This window comes from Myotis brandtii, unplaced genomic scaffold, assembly GCF_000412655.1.
Source record: "Myotis brandtii unplaced genomic scaffold, ASM41265v1 scaffold123, whole genome shotgun sequence".
NCBI classification, from domain to species: domain Eukaryota; kingdom Metazoa; phylum Chordata; class Mammalia; order Chiroptera; family Vespertilionidae; genus Myotis; species Myotis brandtii.
Genome location: NW_005354291.1, coordinates 11,533,384 through 11,550,702, shown reverse-complemented (window position 1 = coordinate 11,550,702; position 17,319 = coordinate 11,533,384). Strand labels below are relative to the sequence as shown.

The following is a 17,319-nucleotide window of genomic DNA, read 5'->3' as shown; positions in this document are numbered from 1 at the left end:
CACACAAAGGACGAATGAACTGAATCTAGTCTGATGTTACGTCAGACCTGGCTCTCCCACGGAAGGGAAACTCTGGACACTGGTCCTACTTTGGGCTCTGCTGGGGCCCCAGCTGCACATTTTCCAGGACTGGTTTAAGAGACATGGGACTTTGCAAACCGAAAAATATAATTCCACACCAATAAAAACCATTCACTCTCCCGTGCGAGTCTTAGAAAATTTCTTAATATAGCACAAGAACCCTATTCTCACTAGTGTCAGGGAAATTGGACCCACTGATTTCTCTAGCAACAATAGTATTCACTTTACAAAATTGTGAATTTTAAGAAAAATTGCCACCAAAATGGGCTTGGTATATAGACGTTCACACGCTATATGAAGTTGCTTGCCTTCTCTTTCATCCCCTCTTACCTGTCTTGTCAATTTATGTAATGATATGTATTTTTGGATTTGATAGCATTGCCTATGAGCCAGTGGTCTAAAGTGGTATGTATTGAAATTAATGAGCCCACAAGGGATGAACTATCTGCTGATTATACATCACTTGAGTGGAGGAATAGCTTTCAATGATGGTAGGAGGAGGGACAGCCTGTGTTGACACTTACTTTAAAGAGATTGACAGGGAGGAGAGAGAGAAAGGACCAAGCATTATAAGTAATCCTCATATAGGTTTTGATATTAAAAAAGTAAATAGTTATTTGACTCACATTGTGAGTGCTCGTTTACTTAGATATATATTGAGGTTTCTACTACATGCCTGGTATTGTTCTCAGAGGTGGAGATACCAAGATGGGTGAGTGCACAAGACAGACGTGTGCCTGTTGTCTCGGAGTTTACATCCTGGTAATGATAAAGTTAGTTGGATTCATAGGGGTCAGTTTTTTAGCCAACAAATACTTACACTCACATTGTGAGTGCTCGTTTACTTAGATATATATTGAGGTTTCTACTACATGCCTGGTATTGTTCTCAGAGGTGGAGATACCAAGATGGGTGAGTGCACAAGACAGACGTGTGCCTGTTGTCTCGGAGTTTACATCCTGGTAATGATAAAGTTAGTTGGATTCATAGGGGTCAGTTTTTTAGCCAACAAATAGTTAATGAGTATTTACTCTGTGCAAGGCACTTGGAATATCATAATACATCAAATACACATAGCCCATGCACTTGTGAATCTTACTAACTAGCAAGTCAGGTAGATTTAATAAAATCATTGCATGTAACTATAATAAATACATTGTAAGTGTGCAAAAGACTGGGTTGGGGCAATACACGGTTCTTAAACAGATTTAGGCAGGAGACTATTCCGCTCTAGGCTGGGTAAAAATAATTTTCTCCCTAAACTTTTCTCTGAGTTAAGAGAGTAAAGTCAGCACAGAACAGAGATTGGGATAGCCAGTGGTCCAAGTCAGGCTAACAAAGGAATGTCAACAGAATTTGGTGCACCAGGAGGCATTGTGGACAGTCGCATTGTTTGCTTAGTCCTTTTGATTTCTTGTTGGCTTATGCCTTAGAGTTCCTGTACAGTTGGACTACAGATAGCAAAGTGAGAACTGTTGAATTGCTTTCAGCCATTGTAAGTATTCTGGAATTAGGTTTATCTTTTGCCTAGCCAAAGACTACAGCAAACACCCCAACACTTCCATGGTGCCAAAAAGCTGCTGGAGACACAGAGCTGGAATTTTAAAAAAACAATTATACCACTGATTCATTGTAAGAACATGTCCCCCAGCTGAGGTCATTAGTTCTGAACAGAAGGAAGATAAAAGCCAAGAAAATATGGAGAGCTGGTGAGAAATATGTGTCTCACAGATAAAAACTGCTGCTCCTACAATCGCCACACATTCTGGGCACAAATAAAATCTAAGGCATCATTGCATTACACATTTTTTTTTTGGTGGGGACAAGCTGATCTGTGGGATTCTGAACTACTCACTTCTTCATCAGGAGGGGACTGAACTATGTTTGGAGACTTCCATTTTTCAGCACTATTAGCAGACAAACAATTGGTGCATAATAAATACTAGTTGAGTTATTACAAGTTTGTTTCTATTTATTACCTGATTCCCTGAAGGATAAGAAAGATATGAAAATATCTAGTGATTAGCAAAGGAAATGTACAGGTGATACATTCATTTAGAGCTATGTCATGATCCAGCCAAAATACTGAAAGTGAGTCCTGTGTGGGTTAGCTTCTGCCTCTACCAGCATAAATTTGTCCAGAGGAATGCCTAGTCTGCAAACCATATTTCATGGTATCGTCTTAAGGTCAAGACGGGCTGAAAGTGAAGGAATCCAAGAAAATCAGAGAAAAACAAGGCTGGGAATGTAGGATATAGAAAAGTTAGAGCATTAGGCCACCTGGCTTCATGGTCTCAGCTCTGCCACTGACTAGTTGGGAGGCTTCAGGCAAGTTACTTGGCCTTGACTCTTCTGTGATGTGGGTGTCTGCCTCACACATTTTTCTCAAAAGAATCATATGAGTTCAGACCCTGATCACAATTTCTGGCACCTAATAGGTGCTCCATAAATTTTAGTTTTCACTCCTAATGGTTTTCTAAAACAATTCTGATTTCTGCTCAAGATTTTTCAATAAATATGATTCGTGACTACGTAGCTGAAGGCAAACTATCCTAAAACTCTGTAAGACATTTTCTATAAATATACTCACAAACCAGGAGAATGTCCTCTTTCCCAAGGCCTGATCTTGTTTCAGATTATATGACCATCACACCCACACGTGGGGCACTTAATCTGGCCTCTCTGAGTGGGAAACACCCTCCTCCTACAGCCAGTCTATCACACAACCTGGCAGAGACTTAGGGTTGGTTCTTCTCTTAAAGGCAACTGTGCATGAGTAAACTGGATGACTTTGCTCTCATCCCAGGCGCTAAGAAGTCCAAATAATCTATGCATTCTGAGAGCCTGTATGCCTGGTCTCGGGCCTTGATTTGTCTGACAGGCTCTGGAGAGGGAGAGTCCATAAGGTATTCACCAAATCAGGTTGAAACCATTAAGATGTTTCATGCTTTGCGTACACTGGTAAGTGTCATGACTCTTGGAATAACAGCATTCTTGCTGAAAAATTGACACACTTTCCCTTCTGGTGTGTGTTGGCATACAGCGTTCCTCTCTCTCTGCGAGACTAACTGATACCATCTGTGAGCGTTCTGGGCCCTCGCTCTCAGCCCGCGTTTGAATCTGCGCCTCTTTGCAAAGGTGCAGGCAGCAAGCGCTGCCCCTCGCTCAGGGCCAAACGCGGTACCCGACCTCCCTTTCTCCCCCAGCCTTTTAACCCCTGGCGCCCCGCTCTGCCTCTGAAGGCGAAAACAGGGCGGGGAGACGTGGCCCTCCCACTGCCTGTGATAGGCTGCTTGGAATAGCAACAGCCTGTGTCACCGAAAAGGGCAAAGCCTTCGGAAATAGAAACAAAGTTGGTCACAAATCACATTGGCTTTGCCCGAAGTTTTTTTTCACCTTCTTGAGCATGCGACCATGGGGCGAGTGACCACTGCTGTCGCGGGGGGCAGCCGCGGTGGTGCGGTGCGGAGGGAAGGGCTGTAGCTTCTGCCATGGGACCTGTTGAAAACACCGAGGGCCCCAGTCTGCTGCACCCGAAGGAGAGCCCGGCCGAGACGGATGGCTGCGACCGAGCCAGCGGCGGCCGGCATCCTCCCGGGGCCAGAGGTAAAGTGAGGCAGATGGGCTGAACTCACATCTCCCCCGTGTGTGTGTGTGTGTGTGTGTGTGTGTGTGTGTGTGTGTGTGTGTACATGTGAGCGTGCTGGGTGCGCGGAGAGAAGGGGACAGAATCTGGCGGAAGGAGTGACAAGGGGGTATAATGTGACAATTGACGTTCCGCGAATTGCTGAGCTGGGTCCAACCGATGGTGCGGACAACGTAAGGCGTAAATCTTTTTTCATTTTGGGACGGTTGACCAGGTAGTCACGTGTCAACACACATGCACCCACACACGGGCATACACACGTTTTCTCATTTGTTGTCACAAATGGCCATCTGTAACAAGTGGACATTTTTAAATCAGCACCTTAAGTAGGCTCCATGAAGTTATTAGTTACATAATCGATGAACACAACTTTGTTTTTAAGGTCCCAGCATCTGTTTGTAATGAATTAAAGCTTTATTCTATTCGGAGCCTAACACCGCTGCCGCCTTGCTCCTGCTTTCTTTAAACCCAGCGTTTTGAACTGAGGTTTAATATGTTTTCTTCTGGAGGTGAAATTGGCAGAAGTTTTAATTCATTTCAGTTATCTTTGCTATGCCAAAGATAACACTTTTCTTCACTTCCACATGTACAACTCCCACACACACATTGCATGCTTGTAGTTGCCTCTTCCTATTCATTCAGTTTGTTCTCAAAAGAATAGACAAATGTATTTGAAATGAAGCCAAACACAAATAATTCTCCCCTTCCTATTGCTTTCCTCAGCTCTGCTCCCCCTAACCATACAATACACCCCCAGGCCATATGTTGAGATTTCATGAATAATCCAAAACACCAAGTGATACAAAAAGCATTCACCTTGGAATGGCTCTACATACTTACTTTTGCATTGTGGGTTTGTCTGCTCTTTGAGTTCAATCCAAGACCTCTCTCACGGAGGCACAGAGTGGCACCTCCTGGGGGCTGAGAAGCGGTCCTTCTTCCTTGTCCTGCTCCCTGCTCAGCCTTCTCTTGATTTCCCAATTCTAGTAAAATATGAATAATATTTGAGGTCACCTTTCAATGGCCCAGTCCTCTCTTAAGCAAGGCTTTCTCTTAAGTGTGTTCTCCGGCTGGATTCTAAGGGCAGGCCAGGGAAACTTGTATTTGGGGGTAAAGAGAAAGAGTTACAAAGTTCTCTCTGAACTTCTGCAAGATTGAGCTGAAGGGCAAGTTGAGGCTGGGACATCAACAAAAAGGTGATAATGATGACACACAGAAGATGAAAAGAAACTTTTGCCTGGAGAGACCTCCACTGTAACAATTTAATTTGACTATTTAATTCAGTGGCCTCTGAATAGGTTAAATAAGGTAAGATGTAGATATATTTGCAAAGGTTGAATACATGCACAAAATGTAATTTAAAGTGCAACTGTTTATTTTTGAAAAGAAATGAAAAATGAATAAATACTATAAATTATCTTTTATTATGTAGAAGAGGAAGCCTAAATGTTTCCCTAAAAGTTGAAATTAATACAGCTTTGATTTGTGCTGTATATGGTTTATATTTAGATAAATCCAAACCTCTTCTTATTACTTTTGTAATTTCTTTCTAAGTTGTAAACATCTCCTGGTACCCAAAGGCAATTATACACACATACGGATATAATGAATGTGTAGTACAGACTCGCTCTGTGGTTTTGACAAGTTACTTAACCTTGGCTATTGGGATTATATTTTAGTTTGTTTGATGAAGATGTTGAGGCTTAATGAAATAATATTTGGCAAATATTCCTTTCGACTTCTTTATATTTTTAAACTTCCACGGTTTCATTCAGAGTATTTAAAATATGCTTACTGATTATCATATTATTCCTGCATTTGAAGGTAGTCAGTTTTTCTCTGAGTTATACAGTCCAGGACAAGATACTGAAAAGTGAAACAAAACAGAAGTCCTAAGGTTTGTGACTGCACCCCTTAATGCTATGACACACAATGGAAAGTGTTGGCAGTTCTTCCTTGACCAACCCCTCTTAAGCTGGAAAGAATGCTTTATTTCAATGACTAGAAGCTAATGAACTAAAATTCATTTTCAAAAATCTATGACACAAAGTGGGTACATGTTTAGTCAATTTTTCAGTGTTCGTAGACACGTTATAATTGACTTTATAGGGCAGGGTTGAGCTCAGTCTGAAATCCTAGTGCTTAGAGCCAACAACAGATATAGGTGAAGTCAGAGACATGGCCTTCTGCAGCATCCCACCCAAGCAGGACATGAGGCCAGAAGATGTGTGGTTGGCCCAAGTACATGGCCCAAGTACAAAGAAATTCTGTTTCTTTGTTATGGGGTGGGGCCACATCATTAGTAACAAAGAAACAGAATTTCCGGAGGATGGGGCCCAGAAATCAGGATTTTAAAAAGATTCCCAGGTGATTCTAATGTGCAGCCAAGGTTGAGAACCACTGCTCTAAGGCATTTTCAAATATGTTTAAAACTTTGAACTTTTTACGAATGGAAGCTGAGTAGTGGTCAGTACATTAGATAGGTAACCATGGCCCGCCTCATGGAAAGAGGGAGGTGGGGAAAGGAAGGCCCTGTGTCCTGGCTTCCTCACTGCCCCCTCCCCTTCCTGGTAGCCCTGAGCAGGCAGGCTCCTGGCTGGGGGGTCACACTGAGCAAACCGCAGGTCCATCACTACTCTGGTTAGGCAGGCCCCATTTCTTTGGTTGGGGCATATGTACTGTGCCCCTACTGAGTACTGGGCTCCCAGATTTAGCTTAACTGGCCTCTTGAATTCAGTCAGGCCCAGCTTTCTCAGACTTCCTTGGGCAGCCCCAGCGAAAGTCTACTGGTAAGAAAGACTGAGGAGACTTTGGGGAACAAACTTATCCCCAGGGAAGAGAGAGTCAGGCCAACCAGCTTGACCTAATAGCAAAGCTTTAGGTGTGAGAGAAGCAATACTATCAATAGACCAGTCACTTTGGGAACCCAGGTCAGGGCCACTCCTAATTTTCCAGGCTTTCCATAAATTAAAAAGTGAAGTGGCAAAACCCATGGCAAAAATTATGATGTTTTTCCTGGTGCAAAATATAGATCTTATAACATAGAAACCCACACCTGAAACCAATGCCAGCCAATGTCACCGAATTAAGTTTATTTTAAAAATCTCTCAGTGAAAAAAAAGGCAAAAAGTAGAAGTTTCTTAATCAATAAAGAGCATCTACCAAAAAAAAATTATTGTGTTTTAAAAACCTATATTTAACAAATAAATGTCTGATCACAATAACAACAAATTGTTGTGTGTAGCTAGACATTCCCAAGGACGTGACAGGATTTATGGACATGTGAATTTATGAGGACTTACAGACTCTTTTGTGTGGAAATACCACCAGATTTACAGATAACCATCTCCCCTTCCACTTCAGTCACTTATCTTTCTGTCACTGTACATTTAACCTCACTTGGAAATCACATCAAAGCTCTAAGCTTGAGGCTTTTGATGACTGCAAGGCCTGGGCACCTGGCTTCTCCAAGATCTAGGAAGGGAGAAGCCCTAAACAAACACAGTGAGAGCTGTTCCAGGCTCACCCAGATCTTTCCTTCCCCCTCCCTTTTTTTTTTGAGAATGAGTGGCATTGATTTGCATGGAATTAAATACCTGAGTTTCTGAGGTCCCCTCTCCCTCCATCCAGCCAGCAAAGAAGTCCAGCTGTGTCCTTAGCAGAGCTGGGTTAAAGCCCTTGCCCACAGTTTCTGTGCCATGTTTGCATACTCCAGTCCAGCATCAGGCTAGCTTAGCTTGTGTTCCCAGCTGTAGTCCACCAGTCCATTGGGCATGGGGTCCACTTGGCCTATGGCTTCTGGGATGAACTGCCCCTGCCCACTGCTGCCCTGGTTGCAAGCCTCCTTAGTGTTTAGAAGATGCATGCCTGTGGTGGGAGAAGGGGGGAGGGGGAAGAACACAGGTGTGCTCTCAGGAGGGAGAGTGCGCTGGCTCACCCAGATCTTAAAGAGCTGTTGTTCCCCTTTAAGATCATGTCACCAAGAAGGGCAGAGAGGTTGCCACTTGGCACAGACCACCTCTTGGCTGTCACAGCAGCAGCAGCAGACACACACATTAGAGGAAACCTGTGGTGGCAGGTCCTGGAAAACCTGTACAAAGGCAGGCCCAGGAGCCGCCAAGCAGTGCCGCTGCCCTGGATTGACTGAAATGAGCTGGCAGACACCAGTGTGCACGAGCTGCTTTTACAGTGAGTGTCTCCTCTGATAGGTCAGTGCCCTGTGCCAGCTGTTGATTATTTTAAACCTTACGCTCCTATCAGTAAGATTGCCAGCAGGAGCTGAGGCCTAGAGATCCCAGGAACATGCCCGCTGGTCGCTGATAGGACCTTAATGGGAGCATATTTTTTGTGAATACTCAAGGTCTAGATCTTATAGAAGCTGGTAAGAACAGAATTCAAAGTACAATGACTCCACCCTGGAGCTGCCTGAGGAAATTTCCATTTACAGGTAGATATCAAAGGTAAATCAGCTGTTATAAAAATGCAATTTTTAATTGCTGTAGCTGTGCAGGTTTATATTTTTTGTTCAAGAATAGTTAGCTCTTAGATCTGGTTTTGTAGATAGCGTTTTCTCAAAAAGAGGAACCCAAGTGCTATTTAGCCTCAGGGTTGAAAGAGTTCTGAGAGCTCCAAACCTCCATTAGAGTGCAATTAACTTGGGCTTCTCAGAGCCTAAGCAGCTATTTACTCAGATTTTATGAGCAAGAACTGGTTCTATAAGATTCTTAAATTGAGAGGAGTCTGAGCTCCCAATTTCAGTGTTGTTGCTCATAAACAGTCTTCCCCAAGACGATGAGTTATCGGATAAAATAAGGGACTGAAAGCCATGTAAAAGGACACCAAGTCATGGTGGTGAGAAAGGAAACGTTGGAATGGGCTTGTTCGCAAGGAATTATTTGACCTGTGGGGGCAGAAAAATAAATTTGCCTCTTACCTTTCTAAGTTCTGGCTGGACTAATAAATTAACAGGAAACAGATGAAATGACCACACTTATTACATATGTACATACAGGGGCCCCAAAAGAATATGAGACGGGAAGACAGATGAGGCAGTTAAGGCTTATATGCCATCTTCCACTAAGGAGGGAGAGGGATCTTATGGTTTGGGACATCATAGGGCAGGAAGGTCATTCATATGCAGATGAAAAGCAAATGTTTGGTAAATAAATGTTTGCTGGGCCACATTTAACAGTGGGACACAGAGAAGACTCTGATCAAAAGGGGCCTTGCTAGGTTCCTCTCTATCACACCTAGTTCATATTAAACTGTAGTTGGCTGTGTGGTAGCTCTCTTCCTGGGTCAGGTCCTCTCTCTAAATCTTACTAGGCAGTTAGAAGAAGGCCAATGATTTCCCCCCCTGAGTCTTTCTTTTCTAAAAAATAACCAGCCTAAAACAATCAATATTCCAAAAGGCATACTTTGGGGGTACCAAACCCTTTTACCCCTCAGACCAAAGACCATATAAGAATTATTTCCCATCCTATCTTCCCTCAAAAAGTATCCAATAATAGCTGATGGTACAAAACCTGAATCCCTCTCCCACCCCTAATGCTTCCCAGCTGAAACTTTGACTCAAATATATTATCTTTACAGTAAATCATATATTCATGTGGTTTTTTTCTACTTTATTTTGGCTCAATGGTATTATTTTCCTTCTTATGTCACAGCACACTCATTTATGCATGTGCTAACTGGCTGTGTCTCAGTGATATACTAATTTTTTTATACAATTTAAGTAGAAGTAATAATAAGACTAAGGTAACTTATCATGTTATTCTAATTTTAGGAGGTTTCATTCTTTTTCAACAATGACTCACTTTATACTGTTCTGCCAAAATATCAGGGAGAAAAATGCAATCTTTTTTATGTAACTTATAGGAATGTGTTTTTCCTTAAGTAAATCAAATGTAATTTACCTGTAAACTGTTACATTTTGTTGCCCTTGGAAACACTTGTTTCTTAGAAACACGTCTGACTCAGGTCTGCCTGGCATTGCTAGGCTCTGGGAGTGTTAACTATGTCTGTATTATTTTATCCAAAATGTTGTGCTCCTGCACACACCTGTTGCCACACTTTGTGGAAGTTGAAGTCAGGAGCTATGAGCAATGCTAACTTAGTAACCTGCCTGCAATGCTACCTCACCTCAGGTGTGCAAGGCTTTATAAGAATAGGGTGAAAGTTGCAATTAGAATTAATTTGTACAGTGAGAGAGCATTCCCAAGCTGAAAAAAAAATGTTTTATTTCCATTGGGAAACAAAACTGTAGAAACCCCAAGACAAAATCACAGGTAAAATGTCCCATGTTAAAGGCCCACTTATGCAGATACTGCCAAAAACAAAGGAAGTCGAGAATTTATAAAAAGGCATAATTGTTATGCTGGATACAAGTATCATTTTACTTTCTTTGCTATCAGTAAGAGAGACTATTTCAAAGTTTTAGTTCCCTGTTATAGATTTTACCCCATCGTTTAGACTACACAAATCTTTGTTGAAGATTGTGAGCCAAGAACTTCCATTAATATTTTCACTTCTTATCTTTACAATAATCCAATGAGATAATATTGCCCCCATTTCACAGGTAAGGAAACTGAGACAGAGAGAGCAACAGCCATGCACCGGGTCTCTTCTATCTCATTTATTCTCATAACAACTTTATAAAGTAGGTAATAGTATTACCTTTATTTTAGGAATGAGGACACAGAGGAACAGAAAAGCTAAGAGACACATCAAAGACTAGCTGGAAACTAATCAGGCGCTCTGATTCCAGACTGTTCCTTCACCATTAAGCCCAGGTGACCCCTAGAGAGAAGCAAAGTGACTTGCTCCAGGTAGCACCGAAATCTGAACCTCAGGACCCTAAATCCAAGCTAGGGTTTTTCTCACCTGACCAACCACCCAGCACTGATGTCTTTACCTCCTGCTCTGTTCTGTGACCTGACCCGGTACACTCATTTCAGAACTTTATTGCGTTCTAGTTTAGCTAGTTTCCTAATTTTACATGTAACGTGTCTTTTTCTATCAGATTACAAATTCCCAGATAAAATATGTATTCTTGGATCTATCAGAGCTCCGAGTTCAGACTTAACCCTAAAGAAAATGCAAGCGTGGAGTTAAATATAAAACAGGGCAGTAGCCTGGCTGGCATGGCTCAGTGGTTGAGTGTCGACCTGTGAACCAGGAGGTCACGGTTTGATTCCTGGTCAACGCACATGCCCAGGTTGCGGGCTCGATCCATGATTCCAGACTGTTCCTTCACCATTAAGCCCAGGTGACTCCTGGAGAGAAGCAAAGTGACTTGCTCCAGGTAGTACCGAAATCTGAACCTCAGTACCCTAAATCCAAGCTAGGGTTTTTCTCACTTGACCAACCACCCAGAACTGATGTCTTTACCTCCTGCTCTGTTCTGTGACCTGACCCGGTACACTCATTTCAGAACTTTATTGCGTTCTAGTTTAGCTAGTTTCCTAATTTTACATGTAACGTGTCTTTTTCTATCAGATTACAAGTTCCCAGATAAAATATGTATTCTTGGATCTATCAGAGCTCCGAGTTCGGACTTAACCCTAAATAAAATGCAAGCATGGAGGTAAATATAAAATAGGGCAGTAGCCTGGCTGGCATGGCTCAGTGGTTGAGTGTCGACCTAGAAATCAATAAAAATATATTAAAAAAAAAAAAAGAAGGGGCAAAGCCTAGAGGAGCCACTGGAATGTGCATTCTAGAAGTAGTTTTTCATCGATTCTCTCATCATTGATGTTTCTATCTCTCTCTCCCTCTCCCTTCCTCTCTGAAATCAATAAAAATATATTTAAAAAATAAATAAAATAAAATGGGGCTGTAAAATGTTAGATTTCCAGACTCTCACTGTGTATCCCTCGTTGAAAGAATTTTCACCAACTAGAGAAAGAGATGTTTCATAGCCCCTTAGAGACACTTCTTTAGAGGGAAGTTTTGGTCCACAGTGCAATTCTTCCCATCCTGTCTTGTCATTATTGTTTCTCTTTCTATATCTCTTCAGGGATTACAATTTCTAAGATTCCAGAAACTTTGGGCTAGATGGAAAGACAGTGTTCGTTGCATTTTGGGACGTGAAATCAGTGTAAGAAGGGGCAAAGCCTAGAGAAGCCACTGTAATGTGAATTCTAGAAGTTGTAGTTTTTCATGTGCTATTTTTGACAAGCAAAGGACCTACAGTCTGCTTTAAATAATGCAGGAATAATGTCCCCTATTCACAGTCAGGGGACCCTCCAAAAAATTTCTTTCTGAGTCCAATGGAGTCACACCAGAAAAATAACTTCCAAATGTCAGAAATTTGGCTAGTAACTGTGCACAGCAATTGCTCCTCCAGGTCTAAGAGAAGCTTACAGCTGCAACTGGGCAGCTAGAATAAGGTCAGACACTGCCAGCCTAACAGCTGTTGAAACTACCTTCTGGTTTTCTACCTTTCCTACCTGGGATCTAAAAGAGTCAGATACTCACTTCTTGGTCTCTCTTGCAGCTAAGTTTGACCACAGATCCCACTGATTCTGGTTAATGAGATTCTGGGCACTTCTCACAGGGTTTGGGGTTTTTTTCCCCCTTTATTGGGGTGACTTTGTAGGGGAAGAAAAAATGTTTTCCTCAATCCTTTTAGGGTCCCACGCTGGATCTGAAGATTAAACTGACAAAGACAGATTAATGGGAGAAAAGCAACCAAGTTTCTTTAATACAAGTTTTACGAGATATGGGAGTCTTCACAAGGAAATGGCGACCCATGGAAATTGTTGAACCTGAGTATTTTTATGCCAGGTTTGGTGTAGAAATATGAGAGGTGAGGGAATATGAGATACGTGTAGTAAACTGGGAGAAATTTAACAAGACCAGTTTGTTTGGATTCCTCTTGGCTTCTTTTTGGAGATAAGATCATTCCTTGTCTCCTAGTATAGGGAGGGCACTTCTCACAGGGTTTTTCCCCCCTTTATTGATTAAGATATTACAACTGTGTCCTTATCCCCCCAATGTCCTCTATGATGACAAGTCTGGACAAAAGCCAACCCTCTGAGGAGGCGGGAACAGCAGGATGGATAGAATTCTTTGGAGACACCAAACTCAACTTGGTCTTCTCTCTAATTACACAACAGGTGCTACAATGTTTTAAGCCTTTGCTGTCAGGCTTGTGGTTTCTTGAAGTCAGAAATATCACCACTGATTTGTGGGGACTGGGTATAGAGAATGCAGCAGATATGGTTTTTGGCAAGCATGTTTTAAATACAAAGACAATGCATGCATTCTAAGATTTCTTTTTACGAGAAACAAGTTTTGTAAAGTATCTGATTTCTGTCTTCTATAGTGTTTTTTTAAATCAACTTTGAAAAAAGAGATTTAAGTCAACATCTAATGAATGGTAAGAGTAAACGGAGGTGAAGCTGGAGCTAGCTGAGAACCAACATGCAAACAGGCCTATAGAGACACGGAAAGAGTGTGAGGAGGCTAAAAGCCCAAGAGAAGAATTGTTATCTGAAATCTGTGATGTAGAGGATAAATATGAGAAGTTATTCTAGATGCACATAAAAAGGACAAGGAGATGAGATAAGAGAAGAAATGAATATATATATATTCATGCTAAAAGAATGATTCTTAAATAATCTGGGAGAAAAATACCCCAAAATACTAGAAGAAATCTTTTTTTAGTAGAAGGACTCAACTAGTTGCACAAAACCATAGAAGAAACAAGCACTTTATCCTCATTGAAGTTCCACATTGAAGGAGGGAAAAAAGGAAGGAAAGAAAGCAAAGTTCCCATCTTTTTGTCTGAGAAAGGTCAAATAATAGTAGGCACAGAGAGAGGCCAAAGTTTTGTGGTCTGAGTTTCATTGTATGCTAACGAAAGCATTGCCATGCAGGGGAAGAGGTAATACTGGTTAAATGGAGGCTCATACCCAATATTTACTACCACACTCGGTCCAGGGATAAGAGGCTGCCTCTGGGACCTTTGTCAGCTGTGGGAAACACCACAGCTCATCTCTCCATGGCACGTGCCCTCTGGAAGAGAGTGAGGGAACTTTCTGGTTAAGCCCGAGCTGCTCCTTTGCTCCTCCTTCCTCATCCAACACCTCTACTGAGCTCTTGCATCAGGAACAGTGGGCCCCCATGATACAGACACGTCTGAATGTTTTAAGCCTTTGCTGTCAGGCTTGTGGTTTCTTGAAGTCAGAAATATCACCACTGATTTGTGGGGACTGGGTACAGAGAATGCAGCAGATATGGTTTTTGGCAAGCATGTTTTAAATACAAAGACAATGCATGCATTCTAAGATTTCTTTTTACGAGAAACAAGTTTTGTAAAGTATCTGATTTCTGTCTTCTATAGTGTTTTTTTAAATCAACTTTGAAAAAAGAGATTTAAGTCAACATCTAATGAATGGTAAGAGTAAATGGAGGTGAAGCTGGAGCTAGCTGAGAACCAACATGCAAACAGGCCTATAGAGACACGGAAAGAGTGTGAGGAGGCTAAAAGCCCAAGAGAAGAATTGTTATCTGAAATCTGTGATGTGGACGATAAATATGAGAAGTTATTCTAGATGCACATAAAAAGGACAAGGAGATAGAGATAAGAGAAGAAAGAATGATTCTTAAATAATCTGGGAGAAAAATGCCCCAAAATACTAGAAGAAATCTTTTTTCAGTAGAAGGACTCAACTAGTTGCACAAAACCATAGAAGAAACAAGCACTTTATCCTCATTGAAGTTCCACATTGAAGGAGGGAAAAAAGGAAGGAAAGAAAGCAAAGTTCCCATCTTTTTGTCTGAGAAAGGTCAAATAATAGTAGGCACAGAGAGAGGCCAAAGTTTTGTGGTCTGAGTTTCATTGTATGCTAACGAAAGTATTGCCATGCAGGGGAAGAGGTAATACTGGTTAAACGGAGGCTCATACCCAATATTTACTGCCACACTCGGTCCAGGGATAAGAGGCCGCCTCTGGGACCTCTGTCAGCTGTGGGAAACACCACCGCTCATCTCTCCATGGCACGTGCCCTCTGGGAGAGAGTGAGGGAACTTTCTGGTTAAGCCCAAGCTGCTCCTTTGCTCCTCCTTCCTCATCCAACACCTCTACTGAGCGCTTGCATCAGGAACAGTGGGCCCCCATGATACAGACACGTCTGCTCTCAGGGAACTCCCACTGTAAGGCGGGAAACAGAGGTAACTGAGTATAACCAGAGGTGCTGTAAGGCCCCGCACGCAAAGGCCAGAGAGAGCAGAGAGATTAATGCTAAGCAAAGAGAGGGAGTCTGGGAAGGTTTTGGAGAGGAAGGGATGTTTCAGGTGGATCTTCCAAGATAAATAGGGTTTCTCTAGACCAGTGGTTCTCAACCTTCCTAATGCCGCAACCCTCTAATACAGTTCCTCATGTTGTGGTGACCCCCAATTTCATTGTTACAAATTGAACATAATTAAAGCATAGTGATTAATCACAAAAACAATATGTAATTATATATGTGTTCTCCGATGGTCTTAGGCAACCCCTGTGAAAGGGTCGTTCGACCCCCAAAGGGGTCATGACCCACAGGTTGAGAACCGCTGCTCTAGACTCTGAAGTAAGGGGAAGGCCATGCTGGGAGGGGGAACAGCATGAAGAGAAGCACCAGTCTGCAAAGGTACAGAGCATCTCCCAGAACAGTGTGTGGTCTGCGTGGGCTGGACAACTGATACCTGGAGACGGCAGGGAGACTGCACACCTGCTCCACTAAGTGCCGAGTCCGGGCTGAGGCACTGGGCTGACATTCAATAAAATGCAAATACACGAGTGACAATGAAACACTTCATGGTCTGTGCAATGCTTTTCGTGTTAGCAGGTTAATAATAACAGTGCTGAAAGCTTTAGAGAAATGCTAACAGTGTGCTGTTAAAATGCTAGGCATTTATGTAAACATTAAGTTCTAGAATAGATGCTAACCATTACGTAATACTAGGTATTAACCTTAGTCTGCTGACCAAACTGCATGGGGGAGACCAAGGGCCAGTATTTACTTATTCACTCCAGAAACATTTATTGATTAGTCACCTTGTGCCAAAGACTAGAGGTGGGAATACAGATATAAGTAAAGCAGAGTTGTTGGCTTCAGGAAACTTTCAGTCTAATAGGGGAGGACAAACAGGTAAATAAATGAATGCCTTAAAAAGTGACAGGTGCCCTAAAAGCACACATTCTGTGCACAGTGGAAGCACAGAGGGGCTGGGGCCAGAGCAGCAGAATAAGGCAGAGCAAGGTGGTTGTCACGGGAGGTGGCACTGAGGTGACTCTTGAAAGATGGGTTGGTATTCAGGGAGAAGGAGCAGAGAAAGGGGAGACCACAGATACAAGGAAATTTGGGGGCTACTATAAGATTTCTCAAGCAAAACAAGAAATAAGGGGTCTTTTAAATTTGTGAAGCATTCACAGTTGGTCAAGCTGTATAATTACCTGGCTACCTCTTCCCCCCCCCCCAAAAGAAAACATGGGTGCACATGCTTTTCATGCTGCAGGATTGGGTCAGCCAGCAAGTGTTTATTGTGTGTGTATTATGGACATACGCTGTACTAGGCACATGGGGAGAAGGGGAAAAGAAAGCAGGCAGAAACTCAAATATTGTGAAAAAGTTGAGTGTTTCCCAGTTCATTGTGGTTTCATCTGCGTCCTGGTGAGCTGGGCAGACAACGCAGCCTTTGTTGTAGTGGTGGCTGCAGTCTCCGGGCTTGTGGGGCTGCCTGTCCTTTGTGCAAAGCCTCCTGGCCGTGATCTCATTTGAGATAGGACCAGTTCACTTCATTACCTGATTAAAGAACCCAATCCTCACTGCATCATCAGACGGCTGGTCTCTGGCGAGGCAGCAACACAGGCGGTAGGCATGACCCAGAGCCTGTGGGGACCAGCTGCTGGTCCCCAGCCAGTGGCCACTTGTGTGATGTCCACAAAGGCTGAGCATTCCTTATGGCACTTTGGAGACCACAGGGGGGTCAAGGAAGGGCCCCTGTAAAGCTAGGCCATGAGCAAAATGGCTGGGAAAGCTAACCTTCCTCGGGAACATTAAGTGCAGACTGTTTGACTTCAGGGTTGGGTGTTGGTTGGGTTTTTTTGAAAAGACACTAATTGTGATTCCTCACCCTGCTCTCTCCTTCAGCCCTGGCTGCTGCTCCTGTCCACCCAGCCGCTCCAGACTCTCCTATCGTGTTTAGGCAAATAGAAATCCCACCTTCCTGCCACTTCCTTTCTCTTTCCTCCTGTTCCCTGACTGATTTCCTAGAAGTATTCTCTTTACTTTCTGGCATCCATAGGATAACATCTTGCTTTTATCATCGTCAGCCAAAAAGCAGACACAGGAAAACATCCACCCTTTATGTCTCTCCTCATTGTGTTTATGCGGTAAAATAGCACCAGGAAAATGATCTGTGAAGGAAGTTGAGGGGGAGGAAAATCTTTCCTCTACCCTCAAGGTTCTTCTGGCTGGTTTCATAATCAAACAGACATGAGGCGGATTAGCAGGAGAAAATAACCAAATTTAATTACATACATATGTATGGGAATGCTGCATACATGAGGGTCAGAGGTAGAAACGGAAATTGAGGTCTATAGGACT

General features: G+C 42.7%; 1 protein-coding gene across 1 annotated transcript in view; it reads left to right on the top strand.

Moving 5' to 3' along the window:
* The first annotated feature begins 3,397 nt into the window (after nt 1–3,397).
* The window catches only part of SLC2A12 (solute carrier family 2 (facilitated glucose transporter), member 12), a 48,281-nt gene continuing 34,359 nt past the window's right edge, over nt 3,398–17,319 (top strand). Inside the window, 1 exon segment of the mRNA XM_005859030.2 lies at nt 3,398–3,687. Coding sequence (XP_005859092.1) covers nt 3,573–3,687 — 115 coding nt within the window. The 5' untranslated portion in view covers nt 3,398–3,572.